A 16,304-nucleotide genomic window follows, 5' to 3' on the forward strand; every position below is an offset into this window, starting at 1 on the left:
CAGAAAGAACAGACATCATGTATATATGAAAATTAGTTGTTCCACTTGTCATTCAACAAGCATATATTTATTGGTTATTTACAATATCAAACAGAAAGTTATTCTACACACACTGATTGAAAATTACTATGAATATTTGAAGATAATTGAATGTTTATGACTTACACAAATCTGACTGTTCAACCAGGAATTATTTGTGGTGCTTTATCATTGTCAATTTTTGAGTAAGTCTTTTGGCATTCAAATGAGCTGCAGCTTTTCAGAAAACTTCTGAAATTTAGTTGTGCCGTACGCTCTGGCTAATAAATCTGAACATGGTCAAGAAAGATAAACCAGATATTTAATTGAGTGCAAGGCTGATTAATTGAAAATTGAACTTCTTCTGTACTTACACACTGGGACTGGGGCCTGTATCCCCACACTGAGAAAAAACTGAAAATTCTAAGAAACAGCATTAAATTCTTGCTTGATGATTTTCCTTACCATATCTGATACACAATGGTTGTCCTTTACATGTAAGTGTAGTATGACCATATCATTAGCACTTAAAACACGTGGGGATTTGTAAATATGATTTCACCTAAATTTATGAAAAGGAAAGTTGCGACTCACCATATAGCAGAGATGCTCACTCGCAGACAGGAACAACAAAAGGGCTGTCACAAACAATGCTTTTGGTCAGTAAGGCCTTCATCAAAAATAGACAACAGACATGCTCACATGACTGCAATCTCAGGCAACTGTAGCCACTGTGACAATTTTCTTGTTGTGCCTATCTGCGACTCAGCATCTCTGTATATGGTGAGTAGCAACATTACTTTTCATAATCTACATCTACATCTACATCTACATCCATACTCCGCAAGGCACCTGACGGTGTGTGGCGGAGGGTACCTTCAGTACCTCTATCGGTTCTCTCTTCTATTCCAGTCTCGTATTGTTCGTGGAAAGAAGGATTGTTGGTATGCCTCTGTGTGTGCTCTAATCTCTCTGATTTTATACTCATGGTCTCTTTCCGAGATATACGTAGGAGGGAGCAATATACTGCTTGACTCTTCGGTGAAGGTATGTTCTCGAAACTTTGACAAAAGCCCGTACCGAGCTACCGAGCGTCTCTCCTGCAAAGTCTTCCACTGGAGTTTATCTATCATCTCCGTAACGCTTTCGCGATTACTAAATGATCCTGTAACGAAGCGCGCTGCTCTCCATTGGATCTCCTCTATGTCTTGTATCAACCCTATCTGGTACGGATCCCACACTGCTGAGCAGTATTCAAGCAGTGGGCGAACAAGCGTACTGTAACCTACTTCCTTTGTTTTCGGATTGCATTTCCTTAGGATTCTTCCAATGAATCTCAGTCTGGCATCTGCTTTACCGACAATCAACTTTATATGATCATTCCATTTTAAATCACTCCTAATGCGTACTCCTAGATAATTTATGGTATTAACTGCTTCCAGTTGCTGACCTGCTATTTTGTAGCTAAATGATAAAGGATCTATCTTTCTGTGTATTCGCAGCACATTACACTTGTCTACATTGAGATTCAATTGCCATTCCCTGCACCATGCGTCAATTCGCTGCAGATCCTCCTGCATTTCAGTACAATTTTCCATTGTTACAACCTCTCGATACACCACAGCATCATCTGCAAAAAGCCTCAGTGAACTTCCGATGTCATCCACCAGGTCATTTATGTATATTGTGAATAGCAACGGTCCTATGACACTCCCCTGCGGCACACCTGAAATCACTCTTACTTCGGAAGACTTCCTCCATTGAGAATAACATGCTGCGTCCTGTTATCTAGGAACTCTTCAATGCAATCACACAATTGGTCTGATAGTCCATATGCTCTTACTTTGTTCATTAAACGACTGTGGGGAACTGTATCGAACGCCTTGCGGAAGTCGAGAAACACGGCATCTACCTGTGAACCCGTGTCTATGGCCCTGTGAGTCTCGTGGACGAATAGCGCGAGCTGGGTTTCACATGACCGTCTTTTTCAAAACCCATGCTGATTCCTGCAGAGTAGATTTCTCGTCTCCAGAAAAGTCATTATACTCGAACACAATACGTGTTCCAAAATTCTACAACTGATCGACGTTAGAGATATAGGTCTATAGTTCTGCACATCTGTTCGACATCCCTTCTTGAAAACGGGGATGACCTGTGCCCTTTTCCAATCCTTTGGAATGCTACGCTCTTCTAGAGACCTACGGTACACCGCTGCAAGAAGAGGGGCAAGTTCCTTCGCGTACTCTGTGTAAAATTGAACTGGTATCCCATCAGGTCCAGAGGCCTTCCCTCTTTTGAGCGATTTTAATTGTTTCTCTATCCCTCTGTCGTCTATTTCGATATCTACCATTTTGTCATCTGTGCGACAATCTAGAGAAGGAACTACAGTGCAATCTTCCTCTGTGAAACAACTTTGGAAAAAGACATTTAGTATTTCGGCCTTTAGTCTGTCATCCTCTGTTTCAGTACCATTTTGGTCACAGAGTGTCTGGACATTTTGTTTTACTCCACCTACCGCTTTGACATAAGACCAAAATTTCTTAGGATTTACTGCCAAGTCAGTACATAGAACTTTACTTTCGAATTCATTGAACGCCTCTCGCATAGCCCTCCTCACACTACATTTCGCTTCGCGTAATTTTTGTTTGTCTGCAAGGCTTTGGCTATGTTTATATTTGCTGTGAAGTTCCCTTTGCTTCCGCAGCAGTTTTCTAACTCGGTTGTTGTACCACAGTGGCTCTTTTCCATCTCTTACGATCTTGCTTGGCACATACTCATCTAACGCATAATGTACGACGGTTTTGAACTTTGTCCACTGATCCTCAACACTATCTGTACTTGAGACAAAACTTTTGTGTTGAGCCAACAGGTACTCTGAAATCTGCTTTTTGTCACTTTTTCTAAACAGAAAAATCGTCCTACCCTTTTTAATATTCCTATTTACGGCTGAAATCATCGATGCCGTAACCACTTTATGATCACTGATTCCCTGTTCTGCGCTAACTGTTTCAAATAGTTCGGGTCTCTTTGTCACCAGAAGGTCCAATATGTTATCACCACAAGTCGGTTCTCTGTTTAACTGCTCAAGGTAGTTTTCAGATAAAGCACTTAAAAAAATTTCACTGGATTCTTTGTCCCTGCCACCCGTTATGAACGTTTGTGTCTCCCAGTCTATATCCGGCAAATTAAAATCTCCACCCAGAACTATAACATGGTGGGGAAATCTACTCGAAATATTTTCCAAATTATCCTTCAGGTGCTCAGCCACAACAGCTGCTGAGCCAGTGGGCCTATAGAGACATCCAATTACCATGTCTGAGCCTGCTTTAACCGTGACCTTCACCCAAATCATTTCACATTTCGGATCTCCGTCAATTTCCTTCTATCCTTCTATACTATTGCACTTCTTATCACTATAAACACGCCTCCTCCTTCACTGTTCAGCCTGTCTCTGCGGTATACATTCCAATCTGAGTTTAGGATTTCATTACTGTTTACGTCTGGTTTCAGCCAACTTTCTGTCCCTAGTACTATATGGGCATTGTGATCGTTTATTAATGAGAGCAGTTCTGGGACCTTTCTATAGACGCTCCTGCAGTTTACTATTAGCACATTAATATGTTATTCCCTGTTGCATTTTGCCTACTCCTACCTTGCCGCGTCTCAGGAGGCGTCTTGTCGGGCCTAAGGAGGGGATTCTCTAACCTAAAAAACCCCCATGTGCACTCCACACATACTCCGCTACCCTTGTAGCCGCTTCTGGCGTGTAGTGCATGCCTGACCTATTCAGGGGGACCCTACATTTCTCCACCCGATAGCGGAGGTCGAGAAATTTGCACCCCGATCTCCGCAGAATAGTCTGAGCCTCTGGTTTAAGCCTTCCACTCGGCTCCAAACCAGAGGACCGTGATCGGTTCTGGGAACGATACTACAAATAGTTAGCTCTGATTCCACCCCGCAACAAGGCTTTCCGCCTGCACCAATTCCACCAACCGCCTTTAGGAACTGAGGATGACCTCTGAACCCAGACGGCAGGAGTCATTGGTGCCAACATGAGCAACAATTTGCAGTCGGGTGCACCCAGTGCTCTCTATCGCCGCCGGTAGGGCCTCCTCCACATCTCGGATGAGACCCCCCGGCAAGCAGACAGAGTGAACACTGGCCTTCTTCCCCGACCTTCCCGCTATTTCCCTAAGGGGCTCCATCACCCGCCTAACGTTGGAGCTCCCAATAACTAATAAACCCCTCCCCCCGTGTGCTTGCTCGGACATTGCTGAAGGAGCAGCCACATGTCCACTCACAGGCAGAGCAGGCGATGCCACACAGCTAGCCTCCACATTGACCCTCCGCCTCGTGCGCCGCGAACGCCGCTGAACCCGCCACTCCCCTTGGGGAGAGGGTGGCCCAACCGCGCCCGGTACCCGCGAAGATGTCTCGACAGCAGGGACAGTGGGTGAAGCATGTAACACCTGGGGTGTACCTTGCGACGCACCAGACTCCCCACTGCCGCTACACTCCGAGGCAGCAGCCTGAAGACGGCTGACCGCGGCCATCAACACGCTCAGCTGTTCGCGAACAGTGGCCAGCTCCTCCTGCGTCCGTACACAGCAGTCACACATCCTATCCATCCTAAGGAATCACTTTACTGAAGAGAGTTAATCAACCTTTAACTAGACTGCAAATTCACTAAAGGCGGCTGCTTATTCACTAAACTGTGGTTGCTAGCCACTTCTTGTAGAAAACAATGAAAATAGCACTACCTGTCTCTGGACTATATTGAAAACAAACACTAGCACTACTGGCACTATGGTTGACTACAGGGACTCTCTCTGACTGTATTCAAAACAAACACAAAATCTATGGAACACTATTACTAGCACTCAAAAATTAAAGCTTCCTAAAAGCAAATTCACACGGAAGAAGAAGTGACAAGTAAGAAAAATACAGTTAATACTTAAATTAAGGTAGCTCGCTGCACAGCAGACGTGAAGCAGGCAGCAGTTCTTTCCATTCTTTGATTTTGGTCTCATTTAAAGATGGATGTATCCTGCCTTAATGAAAATAGGTGAATTGAACATTGTCATAAAGACACCAGTTTTATTTAGTTCACCATTTACTGTTTCATGATGTTTTCCACATCTATCACCACTTCAAAAAACTATTCCATGGATAATTGTTTTGTGGCAACGATCATTATAGAAGAGTGTGAGAGACTCCTGTACCAATGTTAAATGTATTACATCTAGACACTGGATGTTTCAGTGCTGCATCTTAGATTCTTTGGTGTAAATGACCAGTCACACTTTTTCAGATTATCAGCATCATGTTACATGTCTTTATTCAGCGTCCACAGAATTTGTAGCTATTTTTTTCTCATGAATCTTTTACTCTTTCATGACTAATTTCATTTACTATCTTTGAGACTCACTGCTGAATGTTTGTATTTTGGTCCTAAAGAGTTTCTCATCACAGATTTGTTTCAAAAGTTAGCTAAGCAATTTGGTTGTTGTAAAAGACATTGTGAGACAGATAGTACCGATATGTTCTATTGCACGTCAGTGGGCTGTTATGCAGGTGTGTTATTTTGTTATTTTGCATTATCTGACAGAGTCAGATAACTATCAGACAGTTGGGAGTGGGGGTGGGGGGTGGACACTGTGTATGGTTCAATCCACAGCAGCAGGTCTTAAGAAAGGAAGGCATACAATTATGACAAAATGAGCTTTTCCAAGCAACAGCCTGTTAACTCTCAGCTCTTTGCTAGCATACCTCTCAAAATCCTGGCCTGCCCACTTGGACACAGGAAACATTCTTCTATTTCAAATGACAGTTGCAGTGCAGAAAAATACTATTTTTTGTCCCACAAACTTCCATTGTGGGCTAAATCATACACAGCACCTACATTAGTGACTGAAATCATAAACAAATATAGTCACCTGCATCTTAGATCACTTTACTGCTTTTCTTACAACCACACACCTACCCATATTTCTTCTCCAGGAGTGCAGAATTGCAGCACACTTCATAGATATTACAACTCTTCCAGAAAAGAAGGAGTAATACATGTGCCATCAACAAATTTGATGAGAAAATTTGTTTATCTCTGGACAAATCCCAAATTGTCACAGGAATTTTGTGCTATCTTCAAATATTTTTGGCAGTGCAAACCACTCTCTACTGATACATCAATTAGAAAGTTATGGAACAAACAGAACTGCTTTGAAATTATTTAGATAGAAAGCAAAGAAAGCTGTAACATCAGATACAGGAAATTGTTTCTCAGAATGGAAAATTATTTCACTAGGGGTCCCACAAGGTTTCATTTTAGGTCCAATACTGTTTTTTTTTTACGTAAGTTATTTATCTCTAAATATATAACGTCCCACTCAGTTTTATGAACAGATGATCATCTGTACTCGTTGAAAGTGAGACCTCAGAACTAATTCCCCAAACAGTTTAGAGCATTGGTTTGATGTATGTGGATTAAAATTAAACATGAAAAAAAAACAACTAACAGAGTTTAAAACTAAACAATCAAAATCATGCAACTTTAAAATAACAAGTAAAAATCAGTAATTTAGGGAAGCAGATTCTCTCAAATTCCTGGGGATATTTTTGAAAAAAATTATTCTGGTCTTATCATATAACTTACTTGACAAACAATCTAAACTGTCCAGCATTCTTCATAACAAATAATTCTGTTCATGTGACATGGACTCTTGTAAAGTTGGTTACCACAGCTATTTTGATCTCTGTTGTAAGATATGGGATAAACTTTTTAGGGAATGCAAGTAGTGTAAAGAGGATATTATTACTTCAAAAACTATTATTAGAAATATGTGTAATATTAAAACCAGAGATTCATGACAACCATTAATCAGGGGTTTAAAAATTTTAACTATTCCATGTATTTACATTTATCTTTATCCATACTAATCCAGAATGATTTATAGAAAACCATTTTGAACATATCTATGATATATGAAAAAAATACACTCCTGGAAATTGAAATAAGAACACCGTGAATTCATTGTCCCAGGAAGGGGAAACTTTATTGACACATTCCTGGGGTCAGATACATCACATGATCACACTGACAGAACCACAGGCACATAGACACAGGCAACAGAGCATGCACAATGTCGGCACTAGTACAGTGTATATCCACCTTTCGCAGCAATGCAGGCTGCTATTCTCCCATGGAGACGATCGTAGAGATGCTGGATGTAGTCCTGTGGAACGGCTTGCCATGCCATTTCCACCTGGTGCCTCAGTTGGACCAGCGTTCGTGCTGGACGTGCAGACCGCGTGAGACGACGCTTCATCCAGTCCCAAACATGCTCAATGGGGGACAGATCCGGAGATCTTGCTGGCCAGGGTAGTTGACTTACACCTTCTAGAGCACGTTGGGTGGCACGGGATACATGTGGACGTGCATTGTCCTGTTGGAACAGCAAGTTCCCTTGCCGGTCTAGGAATGGTAGAACGATGGGTTCGATGACGGTTTGGATGTGCACTATTCAGTGTCCCCTCGACGATCACCAGTGGTGTACGGCCAGTGTAGGAGATCGCTCCCCACACCATGATGCCGGGTTTAGCCCTGTGTGCCTCGGTCGTATGCAGTCCTGATTGTGACGCTCACCTGCACGGCGCCAAACACGCATACGACCATCATTGGCACCAAGGCAGAAGCGACTCTCATCGCTGAAGACGACACGTCTCCATTCGTCCCTCCATTCACGCCTGTCGCGACACCACTGGAGGTGGGCTGCACGATGTTGGGGCGTGAGCGGAAGACGGCCTAACGGTGTGCGGGACCATAGCCCAGCTTCATGGAGACGGTTGCGAATGGTCCTCGCCGATACCCCAGGAGCAACAGTGTCCCTAATTTGCTGGGAAGTGGCGGTGCGGTCCCCTACGGCACTGCGTAGGATCCTACGGTCTTGGCGTGCATCCGTGCGTCGCTGCGGTCCGGTCCCAGGTCGACGGGCACGTGCACCTTCTGCCGACCACTGGCGACAACATCGATGTACTGTGGAGACCTCACGCCCCACGTGTTGAGCAATTCGGCGGTACGTCCACCCGGCCTCCCGCATGCCCACTATACGCCCTCGCTCAAAGTCCGTCAACTGCACATACGGTTCACGTCGACGCTGTCGCGGCATGCTACCAGTGTTAAAGACTGCGATGGAGCTCCGTATGCCACGGCAAACTGGCTGACACTGACGGCGGCGGTGCACAAATGCTGCGCAGCTAACACCATTCGATGGCCAACACCGCGGTTCCTGGTGTGTCCACTGTGCCGTGCGTGTGATCATTGCTTGTACAGCCCTCTCGGAGTGTCCGGAGCAAGTATGGTGGGTCTGACACACCGGTGTCAATGTGTTCTTTTTTCCATTTCCAGGAGTGTAGAATTTCATGTTACTATCTCATGGAGTAAAACTCTACTCCTAGATTGCGCAGTATGTGGCTATGAAAACTTATAATAAAGTAAAAGTGAAAACTTTCACAGTGTGGAACTATGTTTACAAAGATAAAACTACACACCACCCAAATGCTAAAATATCATTATTGGCTCACAGGATTTTTAAATGATGATGAAGATTTCCTTGTAGAATAGTGAAATAAATTTGTAATGATTTTTGTAACTTCTTGACACATTTTATGTTTCTCAGTAACATTTTTTTTATTGTGATAAGGCTCCTGTACATTAAACTAACAATTTATGTAGCCCTACGTACACAATGGAACAATAAATTTCTGATTCTGAAGAATTACTCCATATTAAAACAATTTTTTAACAAACATGCATATGCAATAAAATTTGTAAAGAGTTTTGTACTTCTGGAAGTTGAATAAAAGTTACTGAATCAATGAAAGGTATTAGTAGTTTTTGTGATCTGATAATGAGGTTTTTGAGGTTTTATGTTACAAAGTGGAACAAATTTGTGACTATAATTTCGGTTAGTCACAAATGATATGACCATCTCTTACCATTATGCATGATATGTCTGTCCGGTTAACTTCACAATGTAACTGACGTATGCCAACTTCTTCATTCAGAACCTGTAAAATAATACTGTCATTAGATTAAAGATAATATTTAACTTTTAGATTTACAGTTACATCATAATGTCACCAAATTCATTAAAATGTGGAGAGCCTCCCTGCAAGTACTGCCAAACAACAAAACAACGATTCTATTAGAAGAATAAAATAAGGCTATGAAAATGTATTTGTGAGTAACTAAATAATACATGAAACAGTGTAAATATGTAGCTGCCAACCTTGAGAAGAGGCTGTCCATAGTTGTATGGCAAATATGGGGTGGATCCTCCCACAGAAAATTTTGAAATTAGAAGCCCAATTTAGGTTAACATATTGGTGTTTCATAAAATTACTTTCTAAATTCGCAGCAGTACTTAGGCCTACTTTTGAAGTATTCACTTTTATTGTAATCATTTCTCATCTTCAGCTTTTCACTTTCCTTCTTACTGCAATTGACATGATAAGTAAATTCGTGACTACTGGTAATTGTAAACTTCCACCTTATTTTTTTTTCCCACTTTCACTCTGGATATCACTTGCAATTTTTGATTTCACATTATCTCTTGTGTCAAGCTCTTCTTTACAGAAATTATTAGCAGTTGCTGAAGGGGGGAAAGAAAATAATTCCTAATATTTTCGACAAAAAACTAAAAAAAAATCCTTAGCAGCTAACACTGTACCCACAGTTTTTGTGTTCTAAGGGTAAGAATAAAGCCACCAAATACAGATAACATCACAAAATTACTGAAAATTTCATCAGTCTATAATAATTTTCTCCTGGCACAATTAAAAAAAATGAAAGGAGATGGCCATTAAATAATAGCATTAGCTAAGTGTGCATTATTATCATCTTGTGACATCTCCTGATTAAAAACCACAACACCCTTGAACCCTGTGACTTCACTTGGTTTATTAATATTCTTACCCTTTAAGCTGACACATGCAGAAAGAACAGTTTTTGTCATCTCTCAGCATAAGCTATCTCAATAAATTGTGATGACAAAATAATTCATAGACAGGTTTACTACATTCTCAGGAAACAAAACACTACAATCTACAAAATATTTTAATAGCATATTATTATCAAAATACAAACAGTAGTACCTTTCCAATTTTTTTGGAACATCAGTCTGTAAAATGTCACATTCTCTAATTTCTTAGTAGCTTCCTTTAACTCTGTAATTAAGGTGCTAAGTCATCACAATTACACACAATCCATAATAGCTGTCAGCCGTGTAAACACACACACACACACACACACACTACTGAACCTCTATCTTTGTTTTTTACATAAACTGAATGATTTTTGTATCAGAAGTATTGTGTAACCTATTCATCTATAGAGTATGTGTATGTATGAAACAGTTTTTGCAAAATTCACATGGGCTCTCATTAAGATGCTGCATGTTATTTCTCCATCTTTTTTCAGTTTACAGGCAGGAAAGAAACAATGCAAATTGGCTTATATGAGTGAGGGAAAGAGTTAATCAATGCCTTAAACTGTTTATTTAGTGATGTTTTGGTGTTGTTCAATGAATACAAATGATGCAATTAGAGTCAAAAGACCAGAGGTTTTCTGTAAAGATCTTGAGGAAGTACTTCATGTATAGTGGGCAGATTTTATAGCTCTGTATCCACATCAGCATATAATAAATCAAGTGTAAGTCCGTTTTCCTGCATTGGCAGATAAATTTTCAGTCAGCTATTATCACCATTCACTTAGAAAGGGTAATTATGAATAAAGTAGATAGTTTTGATGCAGGGACATAAAATATTTACAAAAATAATTTTCTACAAAAATATGCATCTTTAAGCCATAGAAAACACAATTAAATTTCTTTACTAGCATACAATTTGAAAAGTTTTACAAGCCTGCTAGACTTTCTGTTTGAGGAAATGAATTTCTATTTTTGCTAGAAATTTGGCTTGCAGTAATAAAAGTTTAAAGAGACATAAAATATTTCTCTTTGTAAAGATGAAAGTGGCAAGAAATTAAACCAATTAGATTCCTACAGAGAAACTGTAGGAATCACTTTCTGGAAGAGAACTGACAGACTACAAAATTTTGAGGAACATTTTTTTAGACTGTGCCTCAGACATTCTCCATGACAACATATTTTCAGTAATGATAATTTGTGAGTCACACATAGTTGTTATGGTAGTTCTAGGCTTTTGCATTAGGAAATAACAGAGTATGGCATGAGACAAAAGATGATGTGCAATTATTGTGTTTTGGTTAGAACCTATATTGTAGAACTAACCAATGTAATGAAGTTTGTGTACTTTAAAACACTAGTATGTCGACTCAGATTAAATCCACTTGGTGTTGTGGCAGTTATCGACTGCAAGAGTCGACCACCTCATCTTTGAGAACGAACTTCTTTGAAAACTGTTGATCTCAGTGTGCTCCGAACTCTGTATTCAGGTGGATGTGTTTGTACCAACATGATCAAAATAAATTCATTATAAATGAGCAAATACTTAATGTTGAGTTTGATGTTAGCATATGTAACATCTCAATCTCCACACTGGTGCCCCGACACTCACGAACACCACTTACGATGTCAGAAATGTGTACTGGAACATCGCCATAGACAGACAATGCAGCAACCCTTTGTCGGATTTCTATCTCCATTGACTTCGCATTGCGCTGCTGGATGCAGTCTGCAGGAAGTGTAACTAGTGTGTAAATTCCTGACTCTTGTGTGAATCATGGTTTTTGCTAACTTTCGTCACCTTCTCACACATCGACAATGCGACCGAAGTGCACACGTCATCCGTCGAAACCCGCTCAACTCGTTGGTAATTTTACTTCTGGACAGTGCAGTGCTCCTTCGCCAATTAATTTGGACTATTTTGACTTGCTTTTGTGTAATGAATTGACTTTGTGCAGTGCTTCGATACCAGACAATCATACCAAACAATGGACTGCAACAAACAGGGACTATGTTGCAAATCCCAGTTCACACGAACTCCGAACTACAGCTTAATTGTATGCCTGGTCGAATTCACAGGAACAATTTCATCAAGGACATCCTAAAAATCAATGACAATGTACCAATTACACTGATGAAAATGCCAGCTGTTTCTCAGTGCAACACTGGACGTGCCACGCCTCCCTCTACACAGCACCTGAGCCGCACCGACTCTGCCCAACCGCTACCGACAGCGACGTCACGCCCCCACCTGCTGGCTCACTGACCTCAACCCAGTCAAAACAAACAGCTGCATGACATGCGATATCGCCATGGCTACCGCACCCGCATCTTGTCAACAACTCGCCGGCACTATGTAAGCTTACCGCTCGGCCGTTCACTAGTCGATCGCGCCTGCAATTTGTTCACCCTCTAGAAGACGATTTCAGCCGTATCAATGCTTCATACAGCAGTGAACCTGTTCTCACTCTGCCGCCGCCGAATACTGAGTTTCGCATTCGCGATCGCGCACACGATCTCTTCTACTCAAACTGTTACGTCAATACTGTGCCGCCGACCTTGTCTTGTACCCCACGATACCCTTTGATAGAGACAGATTCTGATTTCAATCTCATCTTACTCAGTGATACACAGAAGACTGCTTCACAACATACATTTTTGCCTGAACAGCTGCAACAGCTACGTGAGCAAATTGTGACTTACAACTTGTTGGTACAAGATCAGTTACACATGCTGCAGCTGACACCGACCGAGCACGACATGCAACGAGATGCTCCTGTCATTGTTCCGCCTCCGACTGCTGACGATCCTTTGCCGTTACTACCAGCTACAACTAATACTCTGACAATCACGCTACATGGATCTATGTCCCAGATGTCACAACTGTTATCATCACACCGCCTCAAGTGGAAATTCTACATTACTGATGTGATACAAGCAACCTATTTACGCCGCTGCCACCTTTCCTTGGTAGTTCCAGACACTTTGTTTCTGTACCATGGCATAACCAGCTACATTCCAGTGCTGCTTGCTTTGCTGCCCTCTTCACTACCTTGGCAATGTACAACCAACACATCTGCCGTTTCTGCTCCGACGAGTGAGCATTTTTCCGCCCCGACACACGACTGTGCAGCAGTTTTGCATGAGCAGGTTGCAGCCTTACGGCTCAACTGCAGCGCTGACAGTGACAGCACACATGCAGCTCCAGTTCCATCGAACTGTGTCACCTCTCCGCCATGGACCAGTACTTCTTCACGTTCACATTACGTCTCATCGCCTTCCTGCTCCGCCCATGGTTATACCGACCACGTCTGCCTTCCACCACCTCTCACTGTCACCATGCCTCATGCACAGGGCTCACACCCAAGCCCCCCAACCTTCAATCACGGCTGTTTCGCACGTCAAATCACCGACACTGTCACCTCTGCTTGGAACATCCTGCCATCTACCGCTGTAAAAAATCACCAACCATGGACTCTGAGGTGACACTTCCATCTACACCGAAGTCATCCACCGCCAAGGTCAGTCATGTGCAGCTTGCTGTTTTCTCCCCTTCTGTGACATCAAGTGCCTCTATAACTCCGTCATTACCGTGAGTGTTGCTCATCCAACATCTCTTACGCAACCTGTTAAGCCACAGCATGCTTGCTCCTTTATGTCATACGGCCAATAAAAAGCTGTTACTGGACACATTGCAATTACCACGGCACTTGCCGGCAAATACTTTGGCAATATATTGCATTGCATCTTCAACGCACTCTGTGTCTTTGATTGGATCACAACCCCACTGCGGCTCACGGCCTCGGCACGACGATGTTCTCCCACCGACACGCCACCACCTTCTGCTTCCACTGTGCCATCAGCAGCATGGCACGGTCAACCTGTGGATGCCTACTTTGCCTCCTTCCCTCTGCTGGTCGTGCCTGCCAAGACATCGAGAAATGGTCCGATCGTGCCTCGCACTAGCACCTGCCATGACATGATCGGTCACGCGCACCTGCGCCATCGGCCGGCCGGGTGCACACACGCCTCTCATCATCATTACCATGCTACGCACTACCAGCGGAGGCTCTGTTATCGACTGCAAGAGTCGACCGCCTCATCTTTGACAACAAACTTCTTTGAAAACTGTTGATCTCAGTGTGCTCCGAACTCTGTATTCGAGCAGATGTGTTTGTACCGACATGATCAAAACAAAGTTAATTCATTATAGACGAGCTAATACTTAATGTTGGGTTTGAGATTACCGTACGAAACATCTCGATCCCCACAATGTAATAGGTGCTAAATAAATACAGATACAGTCACAAAAGTTACATGTGTGTTTTCATTTAATTTCCTCTGTGTTTCTGCATTTCTACTTTTTCAGTCCACCTCCCCTCAGATGTGAGTGAATATTGACAAAATCTAAAGACTTTCATTAAAGTGCAAAAGAAAGAGAAAAATAAAATAATAACTTACAATAGCACAGTCAACAGTTCTGTTTTGAGTTTCATTCTTCTCTGTGATGACATCATCATTCTGATCTTCCTGGAACAATAAGTGATTAGTTAACCTACAAGTGTACTAAATGAGTTATAAAAGATTATATATATCTGATTTTATGCACTAAACCTTGGGAGAAATGGACCTCTGGAAATTGTGATCTTGAACACTCAAACATGGAGCTTGAGTGATACGTAGTAATTCCATGAATTAAAATGTGAAATAAAGTCATGCTTAAATAGCTGCTGTTTATCTCCTGAAGCAAGCTTAATATTTAAACAGTGCCAGCTGCAGATATTTTGGCAGCTTAGCAAGGCAATATATTTGGCACACCTCACCCTATTTCATTCAGGATCATATAGAGATTTTAAAAAATGCAAAATGTATGAATGCAGACTCTCAGAGGGGTGGTATTCAAAAAATGTTCTCAGGTTTTCAGCTACATCAAGTTAAAAATGTCAAATACTCCTTTCCCATTGACTGTGGCTGGGCTTCTTGTATGTCCTGAAGGTTATGATGCCATTGCTGCTACTCTATTGCCATATATGGACATATGTTGCCTATATGTTTGCTGTACCCATTTCAACCTCATGACTGCTGAATCCCCACATTGCACTAAGCTGTAGGCCAATATCTGTATTTAGGATGATGTACACAGTTTTTATTTCAAAGGTTTTTTGGTTAATTTGCTCACCATTGTAGCCATTTTCTGAAGTAATTTTGTAATTGAAGAAATATTTACTGTAGAATATAACTTAAGAATAAACAAAGCAAAACAAAGGTGTTGATGTGGTGAAGGAAGAAAAGCAAATACTTGTTTAATATCAAAATTGGGAATGACATAGTAATAGATGAAGTGAAATATTTTGCTTACCTTGGAAATAACATTAGATGAGATGAACAAAGAAAATCAGTTATCAAAAGTAGATGGACATAGGTGAAAAGCGACTTCTTCAATAGAGGACCTCTACTGATGTCAGATATTTATACGCAAATGAAGAACAACTTGCAAAGACAAATTGCTGTAATTGTGCACCTGGAGCACAGAACTGTATGTAAGTGAAACTTGTAATTCTGGAAATCAGAAGAAAGATAAGCTAAAAGCATTTGAAATGTGATACTCTTAAATAATATTAAAAATTAAGTGGACAGACAAAACAAGAAATGAAGCACTAAAAAAAAGAGAGGAGTAAAGAAGTCTATGGAAGACCTTTACCGGAAGATGAGACACACTAGTGCAAAATCTAGTACAGCTCCCAGGCATATTAAACTTGATGTTGAAGTAGAGAGGAAAAGTAGTCGTGGAAGGCGAAGACTAAAATATGCTGAACAGATCATAAAGGATGCACAAATTTTTTTTTTTTTCAATTTTTTTGTATTTTATGCATGGAGCCACCAACTGATGGCCTTTGCAAACACCACAGTAATATTTTACTAGTTTTGTACAAACAGAGAGTAGGTACTTTTTATATATTTATATAGGATTACATGAACTTAATATAAATATTAGTGTGTTTAATAATGTCAGAAAACTTACTATTGTGTAATAATTATTACAAATATTAAGATTTTCACAGAACAAAATATACAAAGATTTCAGTTTAGTTTGATATTAATATTCATTCTAAGAGTATAAGCAATTAATCTGGAATGATTTCAGTTTCACTTAGAGCAAGTTTCCATGGTGAAACCTATAACAGCTTGGCAGTTTGTTATATCCTGTCTGCTCGTTAATGCATGGGCTATGGTCTGTCGATTTTAGTTTAGTTCTTTGTTGATAGAAGCAGACTTGCTTTCTTGTATTTTAGACATGTATAT

General features: G+C 41.1%; 1 protein-coding gene across 1 annotated transcript in view; it reads right to left on the bottom strand.

Annotated features, from left to right (window-relative positions):
• Positions 1-16,304, bottom strand: part of LOC126092254 (uncharacterized) — a 353,514-nt gene that overhangs the window by 79,171 nt on the left and 258,039 nt on the right. The window contains exons 8-9 of the mRNA XM_049907766.1: positions 14,463-14,531; positions 9,013-9,084 (exon numbers count right to left, since the gene is read on the bottom strand). Coding sequence (XP_049763723.1) covers positions 9,013-9,084; positions 14,463-14,531 — 141 coding nt within the window. The remainder of the gene's footprint in view (positions 1-9,012; positions 9,085-14,462; positions 14,532-16,304) is intronic.

This window comes from Schistocerca cancellata, chromosome 7 (assembly GCF_023864275.1).
Source record: "Schistocerca cancellata isolate TAMUIC-IGC-003103 chromosome 7, iqSchCanc2.1, whole genome shotgun sequence".
NCBI classification, from domain to species: domain Eukaryota; kingdom Metazoa; phylum Arthropoda; class Insecta; order Orthoptera; family Acrididae; genus Schistocerca; species Schistocerca cancellata.